The sequence below is a fragment of the Magallana gigas genome, chromosome 3, assembly GCF_963853765.1.
Source record: "Magallana gigas chromosome 3, xbMagGiga1.1, whole genome shotgun sequence".
Taxonomy (NCBI): domain Eukaryota; kingdom Metazoa; phylum Mollusca; class Bivalvia; order Ostreida; family Ostreidae; genus Magallana; species Magallana gigas.
The window spans coordinates 23790837-23814508 of NC_088855.1; the positions used below are offsets into that span (position 1 = coordinate 23790837).

The 23672-nt window shown below is 33.2% G+C and overlaps 2 protein-coding genes across 2 annotated transcripts; one reads left to right on the forward strand and one right to left on the reverse strand.

Moving 5' to 3' along the window:
- The first annotated feature begins 2884 nt into the window (after window positions 1-2884).
- LOC105318650 (vacuolar protein sorting-associated protein 29) lies at window positions 2885-6119 on the forward strand. Its single transcript, XM_011415870.4, has 4 exons — window positions 2885-2974; window positions 4434-4625; window positions 5030-5265; window positions 5737-6119. The coding sequence occupies exons 1-4, from the start codon at window positions 2972-2974 to the stop codon at window positions 5852-5854; spliced, it is 549 nt and encodes a 182-aa protein (XP_011414172.1). The 5' UTR covers window positions 2885-2971; the 3' UTR covers window positions 5855-6119.
- Window positions 6120-6874: 755 nt separating this feature from the next.
- Window positions 6875-22659, reverse strand: LOC105318652 (uncharacterized). Its single transcript, XM_011415872.4, has 10 exons — window positions 22510-22659; window positions 21578-21729; window positions 15574-15682; window positions 15025-15071; window positions 13192-13220; window positions 12944-13066; window positions 12104-12376; window positions 9692-9800; window positions 7900-8327; window positions 6875-7525 (listed from the first exon to the last, which is right to left on the reverse strand). Exons 2-10 carry the CDS (start codon window positions 21685-21687, stop codon window positions 6960-6962), a joined length of 1794 nt encoding a protein of 597 aa, XP_011414174.3. The 5' UTR covers window positions 21688-21729; window positions 22510-22659; the 3' UTR covers window positions 6875-6959.
- Window positions 22660-23672: the final 1013 nt, after the last annotated feature.

Sequence of the window (23672 nt, forward strand, 5' to 3'; positions counted from 1 at the left end):
GATACATAAAACCTTGACCGGAATGAGCTATGATCGCAAAAATTAGCTGCCGGAATGACGAAGTCGACTTCATAAAACACCTAATATCTCCAAAAGTTTTTAATAATTTTTCATTCGGAAACGATTTTTTTAATCACAACGACCAGGCCTATAAAATGTAAAAAAATTAAATCGATATCTTTAGATTTAGTATGCAAAACCTTGACCGGAATGGAAATTTTTCGTTAAAAAAGAATGCTGAAATCGTGCAGTCATCTCTAAATAATCACCTGTATCATAAAAACCATTGATTATATTTCCATTCGGTCAAGATTTTTTTCATCCTTGGGTATACACCTTTCAGACAATATATAGTTTTATATAACAAACTGGATTTAAATGCTCAAAACCTTGACCGGAATGAAAATTTTTCACTCAAAATTTACAAATTTTATTAGATGCACTCAGGTATCGCTCAGGTAAAGAAGCCGTACTACAAGAAGATGTGAACAACACAAGTAATAAATACATAGGGAGTTTATTAAAACAACAAATTTCAATAGAACAACAAATTTAATCACGACAATGGTCAATACATAGCCAATCTGTACAATCATTATTTACATCTGCACATTTTGAATGTTTCCAAACATTACAAAGCTTTTTCCCTAATTTAAAATCACAGCCTACCATTTCATCCACCCAATCTGGAAATCCACAAGAACAACAGCAATGAATTGTTAAAACTTGTGTTTTAAAACTGTAATGTCAGGAGTTTGTGATGAATTTTGCGGAAATTGCGTAAATAAATCATTTTCTAAACATTCTACAAGATGGCTCCTAATACTTTCTGATTTAAAAGAGGTTTTAGTTTGAAATGAATTATCGGGATTAAAACAAAATTCTACAAGGTTAGCAATTGCAAATAATCCACAATCAAAGCCATTTTCTTGTTGTTGAGAATCTAAAATCTTAATAGGAATAGAAGTCTTATTACGCCAATAAATAAGAGAGAGTTGAATTTCAAGAGATGGAGTGTTTACTGTTTGGTTCTTGTTCTTGCTAAGACTATCTAAAATACAAATTTCGTTATTGTTATTTTGAAAAGATGTTACCCAATGACTTCTACCCGTATGATGTATCTGAACTGAAGGTGGTTGAGTATGTTCAAATTTTTTATCGCATTTCCATGATTTAGTTTGTTCGTCAAATAGTGGTGCAAGATTTGTGCAAGATTTGTTAACTGTAACCCATGTATATGTTCAAACTGCTTTTTGATTATATCTAATGAATAATTCACAATATCGGAACACAGCCACCCTGTTGGATCTAAAATATTTTTCTTGTGCGAAACATTAAGCCCAGAAACCCATTTTTCGTCTTGAATAACCTTATCGGAACACTCTTTACATTCTTATTTGAATGTTTTTAACGGGAATGTCGTCGCAAACATCATCTTGTTCTAACGCGGCGGCGTCGGAATCCGGAGCTGGTATAACTTCCTTGTCGCAATCATTCGGTCGCGGTTTTTTCCTACCGGATTTTTTATCGTTATCGTTACGTTTCAAACTACTCTTAGACAATAAAACTAAATTATAAATTTCGTCTTTTGTCAACTTCTTTGCATTTTTAACACTAGTTTAAATGTTTTTCACTTGTTTGACGTCGCGAGCGTTCATCACCCCGATGTATTCACCACTTTGAACTCTTTTAGCGGCATTTAATTTATCGAATATCTGTGATGGCGACATACCGATTTCGGAATCCTTTTTAATTATCCTTCAATTTTATATATCACAGCTTCCATGGACAAGCTTCTATGTATTTAGCTCTTGTACATTTTTACTCCCTTTGATGTAAACAATTAAAATCATCATCCGATCCTAATTATCACGGCTTACACGGACAAGCAGTTTTTACATATAATTATATATTTAGTTTCGATACATTCTAAATCACTTTAATGTAAACAATTAAATCATCATCACGGCTTACATGGACAAGCAGCTTTTAATTCAAATTTAGCTTTGGTTCTGTTCTACTTACTGTGATAAAAGCATCGTTGATATTTATTTTTAATAAATAATATAATAACTTTTTTATTAAAAGAATAAATAACCAATAACAATTTCTTTATCTTAATTTCGCGTATAAATTGTTTCTTTTTAAAATGATGTTTAAACAAGCAGATGTAAGATTATCTACGTATACGAGTTCATGTAGTACATATATGTTTTTATTACATGTGTTGTTCACACCTTTCTGTAGTACGGCTTCTCTACCTGAGCGCATTAATAAAATTTGTAAATTTTGAGTGTAAAATTTTCATTCCGGTCAAGGTTTTGAGCATTTAAATCTAGTTTGATATATTAAACTATATATTATCTGAAAGGTGTATACCCAAGGATGAAAAAAATCTTGACCGAATGGAAATATAATCAATGGTTTTTATGATACTGGTGATTATTTAGAGATGACTGCACGATTACAGCATTCTTTTTTAACGAAAAATTTCCGTTCCGGTCAAGGTTTTGCATACTAAATCTAAAGATATCGATTTAATTTTTTTACATTTTATAGGCCTGGTCGTTGTGATTAAAAAAATCGTTTCCGAATGAAAAATTATTAAAAACTTTTGGAGATATTAGGTGTTTTATGAAGTCGACTTCGTCATTCCGGCAGCTAATTTTTGCGATCATAGCTCATTCCGGTCAAGGTTTTATGTATCAAACATGTACCTATCAAATAAGTTTTTACATATTTCGATAGGGCTCTGCTCCCTCTATCCACAGATCAAAAAAATGAAAACCGAATGGTGATAGCTCATACCTAACACAAGTTATCGACCTTTTTATACATGTCACTACGTCTATTCCGTCGCCATTCCGGCGAATAGACCTGCCCGAGGAAAACCAAACTGGTCCTTAAAGCGCCGAATGACTTTGACGAATCTCTATCCGGAACTATCATATGATTGTGTATTGAAAGAAAAATGGTAAATTATCATTTTACTTAGCCATGCTAAGCTTCATTTCATTTAGTGTCCATAGAATTCAATACTTGATAAACCTATATGATGCAGTTCTGTAGATCGCCGTTTAATCGCTGTGTAATAAGGGGTGTGACAGCATTTTTGTTTGTAAATAGTAGGTAAACATCTCTCAAAATAAGCAAAAAGGTACTGTAGAATCAAAGTACAGTTTCTGAAAACGAAGATTGACTGCTTGTTAATTGTAAAGTTTCAGAGAGGGCCGCTGGAACGATAATCGCCAAAGGGTACCATCACCGAACACACCCTCCCCCTCCCCGAATAAAAGGGGGCGTGTATGGGTAGTCAGGTAGACAGTCGGTCTTTTCAGTCTGACAAGTCAGCCCATTTGTAAAACACCCTATCCAAAGGAAATTTTTAGTATTTATGTAGTAATTATATAGACATATGTTTTTGTTTGTATAATACTGTATTTGTTTTAACATACATGTGCTTTATTCCTAAAACGTGTGTAACATGTGTAACTGGATGGGAAAAATAATGATGGACCAGACAAGGATGTGAACTCCGATCTGGTCTGTCATTATCTCTCCCATCCCATTAAAATTTGATGCGGTGCTAACCTCTGGAAATGACTGGTTAACTCTGGCAGGAAAGAGCCTGGGGTGACCTTTGGGGCAAAGAGCCAGATTGCTCAGTTGGTAGTCCACCTGACTAGAGATTCAGTTGGTCTGGGTTCAAATAACGGTCTGGTTCAGCTTTATTTCTCCCATCCTGTTACATGTGTATATGCATACGACTTCAGCAACTTACGACTTTTACAATAATATTTACAATAAAGGTATTTTTATCTCTTTATTGCCTTTTTATCATTCAAGTCTGACAATGTTTCATTGGCCCAAACATCGGTAGGCCGAATTGTTGTTGAGGCATTCGACAATTTATGCAGGAAACATATATGTGCTATCAGCCCTATATAAAGGGAGTGTGTATAGCGATGAGCAGAACAATAGAAATCGACAACTAAATATGGCGATAGTCGGAAATAAAAGGGATAGCTGATGGGGTTTATGATATCCCTAATGGGATACAAATTTATAGTGTAACTGGTTATTTACATTTTACAACAAATAACGTACATCTACATAATATGTGAATACCGGTACATGAATACAACATATTTGGGATAACAAGCTTCTCTATAACCATGCTTTGAAGATTTAACCCTCTATAGGTCTGAAACTTCTTGGGAATTGATCTCACTATTGTCAAGTTTATAGATAAATGAAACCTTGCTCATGTAAAATTGTTGCATTTAACATGCATATTTGAAGTAAAAGAGCAATAAGAAATTTCCATTTTTTGCACTGGTTACCATAGTTTATTTAAATTGCTTACTGGCATCCCTCTTGTTGTTTAAGAGTGCTTTGGATATTAATTTCACATAAGCATTTTTACTTTTCAGTTAGTCCTAGTTCTTGGTGATCTTCACATTCCTCATCGATGCAACAGCCTTCCTGCAAAATTTAAGAAATTACTTGTGCCAGGAAAAATCCAACATATATTATGTACAGGAAACTTGTGCACAAAAGAGTCCTTTGATTACTTGAAAACCCTCGCCAGTGATGTTCACGTTGTTAGAGGAGATTTCGATGAGGTATATAAAAGATGTAAAGAAATTAGTCATTTTATAAAGCATTTGTAAAGGCATGAATATTCAGTAAGCCCCTCTCTCTCTCTCTCTCCCTCTCTCCTACACAACTAATAGAAGGAAAAATACCTGACAAACAAATATATGTTTTTCTTCTTGAAAAATATGTTGCAAGATAATTTTTGACTCACTTTAATGAAAATTACTTGTTATCTCTATTCGTTTACCTTTTACATCTTTGACTTTGAAATTTGTATAAATCATGTCCCAGGGAGATACTTGGAGCCCCTACAGCCTAAGTCATTTTGTACAATACTATAAACTAGCAATGCCCAAGATTCCATTAAGACACTTCATTGTAATTCATTTTTAATCACAATTACTTTATGTGTATAAAAATTATTTTGCAGAATCTTAACTACCCTGAACAAAAGGTGGTCACAGTGGGACAGTTTAGGATAGGACTCTGTCATGGCCACCAGGTGGTTCCCTGGGGGGACACAGAGAGCCTGGCCCTGGTCCAGAGACAGCTGGACGTAGACATCCTCATTTCAGGACACACCCATAAATTTGAGGCGTTTGAGCATGAAAACAAATTTTATATCAATCCTGGCTCAGCGACAGGGGCTTATAATGCTTTAGACAGGTAATGTGTATTTCATTTTACCCACACAAACCAGGAATGTACAAACAAATACACTGTTGAACTTTGGTACATGTATCTAAACCCAGTAATATTTTTTAAAAAATGGTTTGAGAATTATATGTAGTTCATAATGACTTACTGAATTGCAATTCATAAATTATTTAAGCTAATTAAGGCAAAAAATTTCATGTATTGTTATTCATCCCCACGTCAAGTCAAATGCTGTCACATTTATTATAAATTTTGATGCCATATTGAAAATGGAAATAGCTGAATTTTTTTCTATTAAAAGTGAAAATATGAAAATTGAGGTATCCTCCATTGAAAAAAATAAAAATAAAACACCTGCCTGTCACTTTGCATTTTGAAATGATTAGCTTAGGACATTAGAGGTTTTATTTTAGGCTCACTCATAACTAGATCAAGCCAAAGATTATTGTTGCTACAATGCATGTCTTCCGTTTGTTTCAGTAATGTTACTCCTTCCTTTGTTATCCTGGATATCCAACAGTCCACCGTAGTTGCGTACGTCTACAAATTGGTTCAGGACGACGTCAAAGTAGAAAGAATAGAATACAAGAAGAACTGAAATACCCTCTAATTATGTGTAGTAGAGTCTGGTTTGATGTTTTAGTGCAATATAAGACTATGTGTAACAAGTTCGGTGTATCTCTATTTTGAAGACTGGAACAATTAACAGCTTTAGTAATTATTTTTGTTTCATGCAAGCACAAAACACCAACATTGTGCATCAATATGAACTTTGTACATAGAAAAATTGTTTTTCTTTCAAAGGATTCTATGTATTTGTTGTTTTCACTTATACTAATAAAATTCAATATATGTCTACTATATCATTACAGCAATTGTTTTCTTTTGACGACAGCAGTGCTTTTATTTCTGATACACCACAGAAAATTTGTGCTCTAACAGCATCATATAGAGAGAGAGCATTGTTATGTTAAATCAATACATTTACTTCAAAATTGTGGTGAAAACCCCACAGAAAAATCAAAATGTAGAAATATTTGAGAACAATAAGGTTAAAATTAACAACCCAGTTTCTGTGGAACATGCAGGAATAAAATCACAGAGATGTCGTGCATGTATGGGTCATGGAATGATCAAAACAAGCTTTGAAATGGTTTTCATCTTTGTTATGATCCACCAAACAGTACAAAGAATTTGAAAATCAAGAATTTACTGTATATTTTTTTAATGTAAAAAATAGACATATCTATCATCAAAGTGCATCTACAACATATCAAAAAACATCAATATACATATACATTTGTATATTATACGTAGCTATCATATAGCTGTTCTAGATCTCTAAATGTCTGAGTCAAATGACATTCCCATCCTATATAAAAACATGTTTGGCACACAAGTCAAATCTACTTGACATATCACATTTGAATGCTCTAAAATCAAATATCTAAACATAAATCTATTATAAAAAACAGCCTGTACAACATCAATAGATTAAAATAGTCCGTCTATATTAATTGGCCACTATCTACTTAACATAAATAATTAAAAATTATAATGAAACAAGTATTATCTTTTGATGATGATATTTAAACGCAAGTCATAGTGCAGAAGTGAAATTCTTTTTTAACATTAATACTGTTATGTGTAAAATACAGATTCATTAAATACTGTGATGATTATAAAGAATTTTTTTTGGAAATTTAGTACTCTAGTTTATCTGGATCTCTCCTTGAACTTATATCTTCCTCATCACTGAGAGAGTCCCTCCTTTTGGCTGGAGATTGATCTTCTGAGGAACTGCCTGAGTCAGAGTCGGAGTCCTTCTTGAACGACACCACTCTTTCTTGTGACTGTGGAACAGGTTTCTTTGAACTCTCCGTCGTTTCCGACGTGTCTTTTTCAAAATCATCGGTATACGAGTCTGATTCGCTGGGTTTGTTTTCTGCTAGCGTCTCTGTCTTCTTGTCGTCTGCTGTCAGCGGTCTTGGAGCCGTCTCTGTGTCTGTGTCAGACTTTGTCTTGTCTCTGTCCGTCGACCATGTTGTTGTGTCGTCTGTTGACGTCCTGTAGGTATCTTCTGTAGATGTATTACCATCAGGTTTTTCAGATTCTTTATTTTGGTCAGATTTCGTTGTTGTGTCTGCTTCACTTGTGGGCTGTGTTTCACTTTCCTCGGTTGAAGACTTTTGAACAGAAGACTCCTTATTTTTGGTCTCTGTTTCAGAGTTGCTGGAGGTTTCTTGTTCAGACTTTTGGCTTTTAGAGTCTGTTTTGTACAAAATAACATTTTTTTAGCTTTATTTCATCAACATTTCACTTCTAATATTAAAAAGATGTCTAGTAAATATCTAATGTCTCTAATAATATTATCAAATCATTAAAAGAAATTGGATCAAAAATAGTCTTAAAAACGGGTACACAAGTTTACAATTTCATGATGGGTGCTTAAACTTCAGAATCTGGTAAACAGAGATATTCTTCATTTGCACATGTATTATCAATTTGAGCTTTAGAAAAAATTATTTTATTTTCCATTCATATTAGGGCAGGAAAGTTCACCATCGGTATACATGATGAAAACAAAGTGATATATGGCATGTCATTAATTCAATTTATGGCTATCATTTTGAATTAAAATACCTTCTGGAATGTGGCCCAGTCTAGAGAGTGGTCTGTCATATCCTTCCCTGTGTATATTTTTGCCTGAATAGTTTTGGTCACTCTCAGAAGTGTCAGAGCTTTCTTCCTTTTGTTCAGTTTGCTGAGTAGCTGGTGTTTCTTCCTTTTGTTCAGTTTGGGAAGTGGCTGGTGTTGGTTTGGAGGCTACATCATCTTTTTGCTCTGGTTTGGAAGCTTCAGTTTTTGTGGGAGTTTTTGATCTTGATGTTTCCCTTGTGGACGGCCTTGCTGGTCTTTTTCCTGATTGGCTAGAGTGTCCTCGTCCGGCTTGCTTGCCTTTACTGTTGACCGGAGATTTGCTTCGAGGACTTGCATCTTTTTTGGTTGTTTGCTCTTTTTCATCATAATCATCATCATCATCTTTCAAACTCTCTTCAAATGTCTTTGTCCTTAATTGAGAATTGAAAAGAGAAGTAAAATTTAAACAATAAGTTTGTGAACAAAACAACTATACATGTATATTGGTATGTACTTTCATAAAAAAAAATTACAAAGTCATGACATCATTGTGGGATAAATGCATGTGACGAATATCACTATTGGAAACATATGTCTATCAAAAATGGATGATTGCACTGATATGTAGATAATTTAAGAAAATTTGATACAGTACTTTAGTACCTCCCAACCCTCCTACCCCAGTATAAGACATAACTGCAGAACAAACAAGTGATGTTTGTGAAACACTTATGCCCCCCTCCCTGGGAAACATTCACAAAGAAAATAAACGTAAACTGTAAATATTTGGAATTTTTCTATGTCCAAGGACCATAACTCTGTCGAAAATGGCTCGATCGTACCCAATATCGAACTTGATCTAGATATTATCATGATAAACCTGTATACCAAATTTCATTTCAATATGTTCATCCTTTGCGAAGAAAATGAGCGGAAACTGCAAATAACTGGAATTTTTCTACATCCAAGGGCCATAACTCTGTCGAAAATGGCTCGATCGTACCCAATATCGAACTTGACATAGATATTATCATGATTAACCTGTATACCAAATTTCATTTCAATATGTTCAACCTCTGCGAAAAAAATGAGCGGAAACTGCAAATAACTGGAATTTTTCTATGTCCAAGGGCCATAACTCTGTCGAAAATGGCTCGATCGTACCCAATATCAAACTTGACCTAGATATTACCAAGATTAACCTTTATACCAAATTTCATTTCAATGTGTTCATCCCCTGTGAAGAAAATGAGCGGAAACTGCAAATAACTGGAATTGTTCTACGTCCAAGGGCCATAACTCTGTCGAAAATGACTTGATCGTACCCAATATTGAACTTGACATAGATATTATCATAATAAACCTGTATACCAAATTTCATTTCAATATGTTCATCCTCTGCTAAGAAAATGAACGGAAACTGTTGGTGGACAAACCGACAGACAGCAGCAAAGCAATATGCCCTCCCTTCTTCGAAGGGGGGCATAAATATTGATGACATGATTTTAATTTATGGCGCAACCTTCTGTTTTAAGAAGTAATTGAATAACCTTGCATGACCATTAGAAATTACAACCTCATAAACTTTATAACATCAAACAACCTCATAATTTTATCTTAACCACATCAAACTTAAATCGGTTTATTGATATGAGTTAAGTCTCCACACATGGTCTACAAAATAAAACTGCAGCAAAACTGGAATCCAAATTTGATAAGAACTGCACTCTTTAAAGAGTGAATAACTATAAAGAGAAAAAAAGAACCTTATCCTTGCTACAGTTTCTTTACTCACCATCTGACTTGGGGAGCAGACATCGCACGAGACGGCCGGGAATACTGACGTCTCCTCCCAAGTTGTATAAATTTCTTGTATTGATTGTATTCTTCGGGTGTGTGGTAGCCTTATATAAAAGAGAAAGACAGTTAGGTAATTTCTGAAAAACTTACGTGATAAAGATGTGTTGAAATGTATTTTGATGAGAATAACAAGCTCGCTACCTTCTGCCTGTTCATAATTTACATCATTCTGATGTAATCTGAATATCCTGGCGTCATGGGTTTTTTGAAAGTCTAACACTAAATGCTGCCTGTAATGACTGTTTATTTAGTAAACTATTTTGAAACTATGTCATTTTTAACCTTAGACATAGCATTGAGTTAGTATTCATCATATGCAGTTTCAAGCTATAAACACAATAAATAAACTGGATGCCGCATTTGAACAATGAAAATGGGCATCATATGTTTCCGATAATATGATTCATCAACAGGTTTTTTTTTAATAATAGTTAACACAAATGAGTATGATTATTAATAATGTTTTTATTTCAGATGAAGCTTAAATTAAAGCACTCCTACGAAAGCCCATTGAGCTCATTTTCGTAGGTAAAAAAATTTTTTTTTCGCAAATAAACGCGAAACTCGCGAATAAACGTGAAACTTTCGCGAATAAACGCGTAACTTTCGCGAATAAACGCGTAACTTTCGCGAATAAACGCGTAACTTTCGCGAATAAACGCGATATAACGCGTAACTTTCACGAATAAACGCAAAACTTTCGCGATATAACGCATTAGTTTCTCGAATAAACGCGAAACTTTCGGGAATAAACGCAAAACTTTCGCGATTAAACGCGAATTTTAAATATAAATATTGTTATTTAATAGAAGAAACCCTATGAAGAATAATTACTGAAAACAAATATATTAATTTAAATAAAACAAAATAATATTATATAAAGATGTAAATGAATTAGATTTAACCTTATACAAATTAACATAAATTCAAACGTAGGAAATCTTTAAAATCTTAGTACTGATTTTCAAAGAACATACTGCATCGTGCTTCTCACATTGTAATGGGTGCTGTATTATTGAAAATGGGGCAGCAACATATTTTAATTATAACCATTTTAATTCGAATTGAACGTTTAATTAGGTACATTTTAGAATTTAAAGGATATCATTGTTTAAAACGTTATGATATATATTATATCGCTGCAAGATAACTTAACGTCTAGTTTTATATCAGAGAGATAAGTCAAGCTGTGAATTGAAATTTTCAAGCTTTTGTTCAAATCTAGATGACGTAAATTCGTCCTCCAAATTTATCACATATGTCATTTAAAAATTAATACTAAGATTTAAAAGGTTTGTGCCGGTTAAATTTATATCAATTTTATAAGAAAAGATCATCAATGAATGCCTGTTCGAACACAGGGTCGGCGAACAACTGAAAATCGTAATATGATGCTCAAACTTATTATCTACTTTGGACATATAACATATAAAAATGTTATGATAAAGTTTTATCAGATTTATTAATATCTATATGCCAAAATGATAATTTTGTCTTCATAAATCAACGTAACACGGATATTATAATAATGATGAATAATAAGTATTTATTACATAAAACTTAAAATGTGTTTGTTTTCCATCGTTTTTCTTCATATGGGTTCTGTATGAAATGACAATATTTATATAATAGTTTCGCATTAATTCGCGAAACTTACGCGTTTATTCGCGAAACTAACGCGTTTATTCGTGAAAGTTTCGCGTTTATTCGTGAAAGTTTCGCGTTTATTCGTGAAAGTTTTGCGTTATATCGCGAAAGTTACACGTTATATCGCGAAAGTTACGCGTTTATTCGCGAAAGTTACGCATTTATTCGCGAAAGTTTTGCGTTTATTCGCGAAAGTTTCGCGTTTATTCGCAAAAAAAATATTTTTTTTACTTACGAAAATGAGCTCAATGGGCTTTCGTACACTCCTATACTTCCCAAATAATTTTTTTTTACAAAGTCATGGCATCAATTTGGGATAAACGCATGCGATGAATATCAACTACTGGAAACATATGACTATTGGAAATGCATTTATAACATATTATTCTTAGCTTAACTGAATTTCAATATATCTGGATGAGGGTGTGTAAATAAAAACACCAAAAGCCTACTCCACTTATAGCGAAAATTTAGCGATGTCAATTTTACTCAGATAGGTTATTCGAATAACAGAGATGCAACTTTATGCAAGTCTTCATATAAGAATTTACACACACATATAAATCTGTTTCAAATAACTAGACAGTTCAATCTCTGGTTAATGATTATTTTAAAAAATTAAGAAAACTAGTATGCAAACTGTGAATGAATGAAAAAACTAATGAATAATGCATTTATAACTTTCAAAATTGATTGCAACCTTTTTCCATTTCCAACGAGAGAAGCTGATTGTATTGTTTCTGCTTCAACTTGATCATTTGCTGGGCACTGTAGATTCTGGCGATACTGCCGATGTACTCCTTTTCTCCTCGCTTAAGGTCTGGATGGTTCAACATGGGACTTGAACGAAAGGTGGGAGGAAGTGACGCTCTACTGTACGGTCGTCTGTCATTATTGACCCCGACTCTGAATGCCAGGGGATCGGTGGGAACACAGCAACTTGTATGACGCTTTGGATTTACTAGAGTTCCATCTACAATTATTATTATATGCAATGAATTATAACTAGAAAGATGGGATCAAAAGTAGCATGTCCTCTGTCAAGTTACTGTTAATCAACTTTTACTTTACTTGTGGAGACTCCAATTAGTGAATTACCAATGATTAACCGGGTTTTTTTTGTGTAACTAATTTTCATGACAGCATCTATATAGATTAACTTTATTATATACATGTATGCCATGTATTACAATTACATGGTTTACAATGAGAAATAGTTGCAAGAAGGACATTATTGTGAATTCAGTCATTTTTTCCACACGCAAACAAGTTTATTTATAGTACCGGTACATGTACTTTATTCAGTATACAGTAAAACACGGCTATAGCGAACACGCTTATAATGAATTGACGCTTACAGCGAAGTGAATTTCATTCCCCAAGTCTCTATTTCATGTTGTAAACTTGACGGATATAACGAATTACGCTTATAACGAAGTTAAATTGGCCGTCCCTGGGACTTCGTTATAAGCGTGTTTTACTGTACAGTGTATTTTGTAATCTTTTATAAGAGACTCTGGCATTTTTAAGGTTTGACTACCTTCATAGGTTGGTGGTGGTCTTTCACTATAGTTCATCCATGGAATGAGCTTAGGTTCAGTGTAGTAAGGAGACATTGAGTTGTAACAATTATGATGCAGATCTCTTGAAACAGGCGAAGAGGCTATTAAAAAAAAATTATTATTGAGCAGACAATATTACCGGTAAATGATATTAGTGAACAAATATTTGAACATTATAACTAGCTACTCTCTTTCTCTGTATAAATTGAGTACATATCATAGTTACCTCTGTAATGTCTGTTTGGATCAGGAGACCTTCAACAGATTTGTAAAAGCATGTAAAAAAGCATGTAAATTTAATAATACCGGTAATATATGCCTAAAGTCACTAAAAAAAGTTTGCTGACTTACCTACTCGCCCAGAAAAATGTAGGTTTTTAACAATTTTGTTTTTGATATCCATTTTTTTTTTAACTGGTAAAACAAACATGCATAGTTCTATTTTCTTCTCTTAACTGTCAAATGGTTGCAGTTGTTTATGAATTCTATTAAAAAGTCAATAAAATGTATTTGTGAGACACTGAGTCCCAATGATAGAAACAAACTGACCTTAACCTTTACAAAAGACACCTATTAGCTGACCTATTCAGCTATATGATAAAGTTTTAAAGATATGACATAATTCAAAGTTATAGCAACTAAGGCTGAAGGAAAGCAAAGGCCCATGTGCCACATTGCTCACCTGAGCGACAATACCCACAACTCTGTTCAGATCAGGTTAATGGAGTCATATACAAATGTAGTAAAGTACATTGTATATCATGATTTGAACAAACTTTAATCTCATAACTCTTGGATCATTCCATACAAGTTTAGCTTTTCTGCAAACATGGTCCAATTTTTGTGAGAAGATTAATACAGAATTTTTTTTATATATTCATGTGTAAAAAAATTGAACCCCCAAATTGGGATCCTACCCTACCCATGGGGATCACGACTTGAACAAACTTCTGCAATTACTCAACTACACAACTCTCTGAAAAGGCTTCAATGCAAATTTCACCTTTTTTTACCAAATGGTTTTTGAGAAGATTTTCAAAATATTCCAATAATTTTTCAATATTTGTTTATTGTCTCCCTTTGAAAGAGAGCATGGCTCTTTATTTTAACAAACTTGTATCCCCTTAACCTAAGGATGCTTTTTGCCAATTTTGATTGAAATTAGCCAACTGGTTTTGGAGAAGTAAAAAAAATGTAAAAAGTTTGCAGACACTGATGCTGGACAAAAAAAATGCTCAGGTAAGCTAAATATTAAGGGTTCCTCTGCAGGCAGCCTATAGTGATCAGTCTGTCCGTCTGTCTGTCCATCATCACTTGTCTGGGGCATATCTTCTCTCCCTTTGGCCCAATTAGGCTCTTACTTCACCTACAGAGTACCTTTGGATAGAGAGTGCAGTGACCTTGAACCAAGTTTCTAGGTCTAAGGAGTCATAGCAGAATAATCTGAAAAAAATCCTTGTCTGGATCATAGATTCTCTCCCTTTGGTTCAATCTGGCTCATACTTCACTCATATATAGTGCCTTTGGTCAAAGGGCTTGCAGTGACCTTGAATGACATTTCTAGGTCAAGGGTCATGGTCATATAAGACCATGCAAATCAATAAATTTCAGAGCACATTTCCTCTCTCTTAGCCCTATCTGGCTCATACTTCACATAAACAGAGCTTTTGGTTAGAGGGTGTGCAGTGACCTTGAACCAATTTCAAGGTCAACTTTGAAAGTCTTAGCAGATCTCTTTAAAATCCAGTTCTAGACCACAAATTATTTCCTATTGGTTTAATCTTGCTTATATTAAACCAAAATAGTCTGTTGGTAAGGGGTAGTGGGCTTGAATTTCTATGCCAACCTGAAAAGTCATAGGTCAATGTCAAAGCAAAATCCTCTGATATGCTTTTATCCTATTTTCCATTACTTAAGTGGGGCCATTTGAGATGGTCACAATCTCTATAATGTCTTGTTTCTCAAAAGTTTCAGCTGTTGATGGGTGCAGGAGAAAAAATGTTTGCTATAATTTAAAGAATGAGTTGAATATTAGCAATGGAAAACAAATTCTACTTACAGGCTTTCTTCACTTTTGGGATCATTGTTTCCTCTTAATTTGCTTTGCTGGAAATAAAGAAATACAATGTTCTCATCATTATGGAAATATCTTTTTAAATAACAAAAAGAAAAGATTTTCTATCTATTTACATAAAACAAAATGTGTTTGTTTAACACTATGACACAAATCTTGACTTTTTAATGCGGAACATGTCTTTAATATCAGATGTTATCCATCATAACATAATCTATTTGTCCAAATATTTAAAGGCCAATTACTTAATTACATTTTTACAAATATTAAATCTTGCTTCTCAATTTTTGGAACTGATACTATCAAAACAACTCCAAGCTGGAAACTGTCACTCAAGGCAAATTACTCTTTTTGGACCCTAGCACCATACACTTTTGCCAAGAATCAGTATATTGCTTATAATCTTGTAATCTATACAAATTTAATCTTTAAAGGTCATTGTCAAATGTCAAATTGTGGTAAGAATAGTCTAAATAGTTAAATGGTATAAATCTTTTGCAGCGATTCACCAATGGTGAATCATGGAATGAATACCTTTTTCTTTCTGTTGTTGAACAGTATCATTCTGGTGGAGGAGAACCCCACATCATATACACCAGCCACTGGGCTGGTTTGTGGCCACGGTCTTCCATTGAAAGGTTCCCTGCAAAATATGAAGATCTTCATATCAATATCATATCTAATAAATATAGCACTGTGATATTAGATGTATATTTTAGGGTTTTCTTTTAACCTCTCTGTACAGAACTCAAATTCTGTTTGATTTATCTGTAAATGTGTTAGGGTAAACCAGTAGTTACAGTTATAAAATGATTTACTAAGACTTTGAAAAGAACCTAACAAATCTTCATTGTATCTGTAATTTCACTATATTAGGGTTTGAATTAAGAGAGTTTGACTGTATTGAAACTTGATACACAAAGCAAATATAGTGTATCTATATGTTTATTGGAATAATTTGCCCAACCAATACTGAGCAAATGATTAAAGTTTTATATACATCGAACACATTAAAGGCAAATAAAGTGGAGAACTCATATGAATAACACAGCAAATATACATACTTGTATATGTCAAATTAATAATGTGAAGAATCTGGAGTGGAAAAATAAATTTACAAGTTCACACCTGAAGAATTCAGGAATGATTAATTATCAATGTTGCTTAAGATCCCTCAAGTTTTCTTGTGAAAAAGATGCACTGTATGAGTAGTAAGCTCATCAGATATTATTAATCTTTTAAAAGATGAAAACACTTTAACCCATTATCAAAACCTTACGAGAATGGAACAAAATAAGTGAAAAAAGCATTTTAAACCTGGTTCTACTGGCAAAGCTTCATAATTTACAAAGACAAAATCGAATTATGAGGGTATGATCTGCAATACGGTATGACTGCCACCTGAATAATCGAACTATGAGGGTATAATCTGCAATACGGTTTGGCTTCCACCCGAACCCTTTGATGGCAATAAATTGTCTAATAGATTAGGTAAATGTTCACGCCAAAAGTATTGGTTTCACATGATTGTTTTGAGTCTGCAATCCTCTGTTACTTTGTAGTTATTGATAAGACAAGACTCACAATAAATAATTGATTTTGTCTTGTGCAATATAATTGTGAAATAAATGCAATGTAATGCAATACCAGGAAACATATTGTGATTGAATAGTTTATTAATCAATGTCTGCAAATCAATCTGCAAATAAAGTCAGTTATCTGTAAAATTGCTCAAAATTAAAAAGAAATCATTATATTTTTTGACCACCATATTTGTTTGCTTAACACACTGAGTTTGCCCAATGAAAACATTAATCTAATTTAGAGATCAATTTTTATTCCAGCCGACCTGTAATAAAAATACAAAGATCTGCATATGGAATGCTTTGATATGGAAAGGTTCAATAAAGATTTTCTTTGTGTCATAAAATCCCACCCCCTTATCTATAGACAATGACTATCATAAAGTTGATTACTTTAGCACTTGATCTACTTAGTGTATAATTCTAGAAAATGCCAGCCTTCCTCTGACTTAAATGATTTAAAAGCTTTCACAGCTTATGGGAGATTTCATTAATTCAAATGAATGTAAAATTTTACAAGTACCGTAATTGTTTTGCAACTTGCTGGAACCTAAAAAATGTTCAACTTCACACGCTAATTTTACAGAAAACTTCACTACAACAATGAAAGCATGATCATATTCTTTTTATACTTAGGACAAACTTTAGGGCAGATCATTTGGTTACATTTCTTAGATATTTTTTAAATCAAAGCTGGTGATTTAACTAACAATCCTTTTTTAAATATTTTCCTTAAAGTTTCTTAATTACAGCATAAAATGTTGTTGATATTTATTGATCAGCATCTCAAATGAATCAGAATAGATGTACATATATCATACTTAAGTGTGTCATAATTGCAAAAATTTTCAAATAATTTTTTTCAACTATTGTACGGTACATAATATATGACCATGAATATATGTCAAATTTTTTGGAGACAATTCACTCTGCAACATTCATTTACTGGTTAATAGAAATAGTACCCCTGAATAGAATATGACCAGTTACGGTAACGTATATGAATTGCTTCTGTCTGGCCAGATCAAAGAAGTCGTCTATTTAATTCTTTGATCAAGTCACTTGTAACTAATAATTTTATCATTATAGGCATATATGTGTTAATATCTAATGTTTAAGACATTTCCTTAACTCAAAAATTGATTTGTAAAAGTTCCCAATAACTTCAGTTACTTTCAACTATACAAAGAACCTACCGAGGAAAAGTCCGATAAATCAGTGAATACTCTTTACAAATCGTGTTTGCAGACTACAAACAATTGAACAATACCCACGTAGGGGGAAATCTTATTGTGATAACAAGTGATTTGGAATGTTGGACCTTTTGAATTTGACAGCAGAACAAGTATAATTTAACCAACCATTTTTTATAGTCATATACACTAATTGCATAACTTCAATTTTGTTTAAAAGGTCACCCCCTTCTACTCTTCCAGGCATTGTTGTGCACATCAATACAAATTTAAACTGATGTAAGTAAATTTAAGCATTCTTTTTTTCTGGATCCCCCTCAAAGATGTGAACGAAATTGAAAGGGGGGTTGACAGCCCACAAAAAAGTTCCATGAAGAGCTATGAAAACAAAAGGAGCATTCAGAGAGTGCAGGAAGTGAAAAAGACTAAAGATTTTGAATGCCAAGTTGAAACTTAAGAGGAATTGAGACATAGAATCTCTTGCTATTTGTTTTAATATCTTTGTAACAAACAACATTGATTTCACAAAATTTGAACAAACATTGAAATCTTACCAAGTTCAACTGAATTTTTTTTTTTATGAGAGAAACTTTGCCATAGATTTAAAAAAAAATAGGCCAATGAACTTCAGATGGAATTTAAATTGTTAACATGCACACACTTCTGTATAAAAGAATACTAAAGATTGTGCAATAAATTTCAAAGTGAAAAAAAAAACTTACATAAGATCAAGCATTGACATGTATAGCTGTGACATGCATATGGTTCGGATAGTAAACTAGCATGGAGATGTTTGGAAAGTTGAAAATTGGGGAAAAAAAGCCAAAATGTGTAAAGTTTGAAATCTCATTTTAAAAAAAACAGTGGTATAAAAATTTTGTTCAATTCTTTCTTTTTTGGGGGGGAGGGGGTAGGAAGGGGGGGTGTGGATTTCCTCTGAAATAAATTTAGACATGAAGCATAGGTACGAAGTTTTAGGGCGGAATGTCAGAGCAGAGACTAGTTCCAAAAGCATGCACCTCTTAAAAGTAATTACTATAATAAAAAAAACCTGTTCTGTGCAACCTATCATGTCAATATTTTCATTAAGTTGATCACTGAGGCATATTGTCGGCCAGAGAGTCCCAAGTCAATATTGGTTCAAAATTGCAGTTGAGAACGCTGTCATCAAAATAAATATAAATCCTATTAGGATAAAATGAAAGAGTAATTTTGTTTGGAGAAAAATAAATCAAGCTATCGCCTTAATTCATAAAAAGAATAGAAAAAGGAAATTTAATGTGAATCCCTTTAAACAGTGTTGATAAATATCGCTATATTGAAAAAAGAACTTTCAAAAGAAAATTGGTGGGATTTTCGTCTCATTATGATTCACCTGGTACGTTCATTTCATTGATTTGGATATTTATAAAAGAGAAAAAGGATCAGATGCGTCTGAGATCACCAAATTGAAAAGTTAATGTAAAAGCAATAACACAAGCTTGAGGGAAAAGGATTATTCTGCCAATAGCAGAAAAAACAAAGTAAGGAGAGCAATATTGGTTCGGGATGATAGAACATATTCGATGTTTGCATTCTGACTGATAAAACAGCAATGCTTTTACCAGTCGATTATACACCATGCAGGCTGGTTTAATTGAATTAATCACACAGATATCCTGCGATTAGCAAAATCATTAAATCAATCAGAATAACGGGATTCCTTTTATTCTTCACTTTGACTGGATTTTTATTGACAGCAATCATTTTTTTTTCGTAAATTTTAGATAACAGTATAGGAAAGATCATTCTCACAATGTCAGGGGTCCTAAGTCCATTCGTGGCCGTGGAACCACCGGTGGACTCAGGATGTCTGACATTGTGAGAATGAAGAAAGATGGGCAGTTAATATAAAACTGATTAATTTCAAAGCAATTTATTGTATAACTAGATCTGCATCCTACATGAGTTAATTACTTACTTTTTTATGATATATATATACGGTATATATTGTTCAGAGTTTTAACACACCTGAGCAAAGGTAGCCCGGACCTTGGAGATACATTAACATTTTCAAAAGATTGCATATGTATGTAACAGAAATATTTTTAAACATAAACAAAGACTTAATTGTACAGTAATGATAAAGACTAGCAATTAGAAATTAAAGAAAAATTGAAATTTGAATACCAGAAATGTCATTAGAGTTTGGCAGCAAGAAAACCATGCCTTGCATGCAACTCTTTCATTATAAAGTAATTTCAAAGAAGTCTTATATGTAAGACATTTCAAATGCTGAGTATCAACTGCATTTTTTTACTTATCATTTTACACAACAATTCAATTCAATGGTTTATTGACATCATCATGTTGGCATACAATCAAAATGAAATCAAATGACAGACAAAAGAATATTATAACATAAAGGCTACAGCATGCAAAACAGTTTTATACAATACTTCATAGTCCCTGGAACTTAGAGCTGTCATGCAGCTGCACGACTTTATGATTGTTATGAATAAAATGTTCCAAAAATTGTTTGAAATCATCTAAATGTTGAATTAAATTTCAACATTGATCAAATTTATGTTCAATTGCTATGTAATTCAACACATTTGTTTAAAAGGTCACCCCCTTCTCCTAATGTACATTATTATTACCTAAATGATTGGTCTGCTTGTGGGAGAGTGTGTGTAAACCATATATATTTACATATGAGTATAAGACCAATCTTAGTTCAAACAGACATTGCTAAACGGTAACTGCTGCTAAAGTATAGTTCCTAAAGGTTTGAATTACAGGTTAACCCCCAAAAAACATTTATACTACATTTTTTTTACATCAAGGAAATCCGAAAGACACATCAAAGAAATCATTTGAGTACTGTAAATTCCTAATTAAACGCGAGGAATTAATATCCGCGTAAAATCGCGAGAAGTCCGTCTCGCGAATTTTAAAATCTCGCTTTTAATTTTGGGACACATGTTAACAACATGAAAGTAAGATAAACTTTCGGCATTCGCGATTTTATGTTCTCGCGATTTGATGGTAAATCGTTGAATCGCGGAATTAAGTACTCGCGTAAAATAAGGAATCTACAGTATTAGTCCTATTTAGTACATTAATCCTAAACAAATACTTCATGAGAAAGCATCTGATTCAGTATTTACTGTGGAATCATTAGATTTCGTGGTGGCTCAATTTTCGTGGAATTCGTGGGTACCTCTTATCCACGAATTTACATCCTCCACGAATTAATAAATTGAAGTAATAAAGTCATGTTTCCTTTTGTAGATATAAGAGAATACACGAAACTACGTCCCCACGAGCCTGTAAAATTCTAGCAATCCACGAAAATTGACCCCCACGAAAATTAATGATTCCACAGTATTTTGTTAACTGATTTTGTCCACGGATGGATGTCATTTGAACCCTTCTGATAACTAAACCATTCAACAAAATAAATCTACTGATTCAGAATCAATTTCATGAAGTGTTGGTGCTTGGCTTTATATCTTTAAGCATACAACTTTACATACATGGGTACATGTCCTATTGAATACCTTTTGGTATCCACAGAAGCAATCTTCCGCAATTTCAACCATAAGAGGCGAGTTCAACAGAGCGAGCGCTCACGAGTGCTCCCCAAAATTTGTGTTGCGGGAATAGGGAATTTTGGCAAGGGCTCGCAGGCGCTCGCTCTGTTGAACTCGCGTTGGTTTCCAGTTTGGGAGGGTTTTTTGTAGAAATAAACTTAAAGAAATAGTCTGCATGGTGACTTACCGGCGATACCGCTTGGATATTTGTTCGGATGTGGTCTGAGGGGGCACAGGGGTGGACTTCTTGTTGAATCCTGGGAAGGAGAAGAGCGTTCCCGGACATAGACTAGACATGCTGCAATCAGTGGAACTCTCTAGTCAGGATTTCAACGCTGGCTGTAAAACAAAGATTACATTACAGTTTTAAGGTTTTTATCTACCTGGCACTTTCCTGTTGTTTACATTAGAATAATAAAGTAATGGAATCTTATCACCATGTCTTTTCGATATTTTATTGCCTTTTAAAACATGCATATACTCTTACTGTGTATGTGGAGATAACAGTTTATTTTATATTTTATCAACAAGCTAGATCTACCTGGTACCAAAGTATTTAACTATTGTAATTTCACTTCCATTAATCAATGAAAACTTCACTTGAGCTATTATGTTCTTTCTCTCTTTTAGTTCTACGGGCATCTGTAGCAGAGTATATGTACATTAATTTTTCACCAATTCAGAATATCCAAGAGGAAATTTTTTTCTACATTAACTTAAATGCAGCTCATATTTCTTACATAACATGGCAGTATGCAAACAGGAAGACATCTCACCTTGCATATAGATTGACCTACCGATAACTTTTAACAAGAGATTGGATATGTCAAAGAGAGAGGGGGAGAGAGAGAGAGAGAGAGAATGGGGAGATGGAGAAAGAGAGAGAGAGACCTAGGCGTATATACATATTATTAGATATGAATTTAGTGATAACTCCTTGAGTGATTACATGATCAAACATAATCAATATTAAACAAGAAAAAAAATTGTCTATGCAACATATAAAATGAAAGTGCGTTGTCTAATATTCAGACTCGGTCAATGGGAGACCTTCGTGTGTGACATGCATATTTGTATTGATATGGTTGTGAAAGACGATAGGAACAAATGATTCCCTACCTGCAATTTCACAGATATCCGTTTCTTGGGGAATTATTTATGTTCACATTATACTTTATGTTTCACACTTTTCACATCGACGGGCGCCGCCATTTTCAAACGAAATGTCTCTCCATGGTTCCCGCGCCGGTGTCGTATAAGAAAAGTTCCGCTCCGTAAAATGGTCTGGTGCGAACCTGTTAAAGGTCCGGTCCGTAAAAAAATATATAATTCCGCTTTACGTAAAAGGTCTGGGTATATATTCTAGTTCTATATCTCCAATTACAAATGTTTAATTTCAAATAAAAAATTATTGGCACAAACACAATATGCTACAATAAATTGGCAATTTCTAACAAAATTTTTTTTTTGAGAAAGTGGAATTCTTTTGTTTGCAAGTAACACGATGTTGCTATAGAGTGTAAAATGTTGTGTGAATAAATGCATGTTATTAATATCTATTAATTTTGCCAGATAATAACGTTTTATTTTGTTTCAATAAAAAATTATAAAAATAAAATGCATCTTTCGTTCATATTTTTCAAAGTGGATAAATTCCTTTAATTAAAAAAAAAAAGAATTGAATCAAATTGGTGAAATTTAAGAAATATGTTTCAGAAATGATACTCAAAAAATCCATTAAATGAAAATTTGTTTTAGCAATTCACCTTAAAGATTTCTTAATTACATACATTTGTTTAGAATAACACTTTTAAAAATGGCTTAAAACACTTTGTGAGTGTTGGACATTTCAGTAAAATCAGTATTTCTATGAAACAGTGCAATCACATTTCTTTCAATTGTTGTTCTTAGATATATATGATTACAGTTTATAGATTTTTTTTAAAAACCGTGTCCTTTCAAAGACATGATAATATACACTTTTTTCTCTTCATGATCTCAAGCTCTTCTCAGTAAAAATGTTCTTTTTAATCGATCTCTTTTGTTCCTCTTGTTAATATTGGGGGTAGATTTTTGGATGAATATCAAAATCATACCAGTGTATGTATTCATCGATTGCCGCGCAAATCGGTGGAGTGGGGAATTTTTGAAACTCCGCGGTTATTTTTTAGTAGATAGCCGGGATAAAACTACAATCAATAATTCAGATAAGAATAAAAACAATAATTAATTTAAACGATAAAATTCCCAATATTCGTTGTGATTATTACAACTGGACCGAC

Coding starts and splice junctions, on each gene's coding strand:
- LOC105318650 (XM_011415870.4), top strand. Junction 4,626..5,029: donor TTAGAGGAGATTTCGATGAG/GTATATAAAAGA, acceptor ATTATTTTGCAG/AATCTTAACTACCCTGAACA. Junction 5,266..5,736: donor GCTTATAATGCTTTAGACAG/GTAATGTGTATT, acceptor CGTTTGTTTCAG/TAATGTTACTCCTTCCTTTG.
- LOC105318652 (XM_011415872.4), bottom strand. CDS start 21,687: ATGTCTAGTCTATGTCCGGGAACGCTCTTCTCCTTCCCAGGATTCAAC. Junction 13,221..15,024: donor CCCAAAAGTGAAGAAAGCCT/GTAAGTAGAATT, acceptor AATCTGTTGAAG/GTCTCCTGATCCAAACAGAC. Junction 8,328..9,691: donor TCTGCTCCCCAAGTCAGATG/GTGAGTAAAGAA, acceptor TTCTCAATTAAG/GACAAAGACATTTGAAGAGA.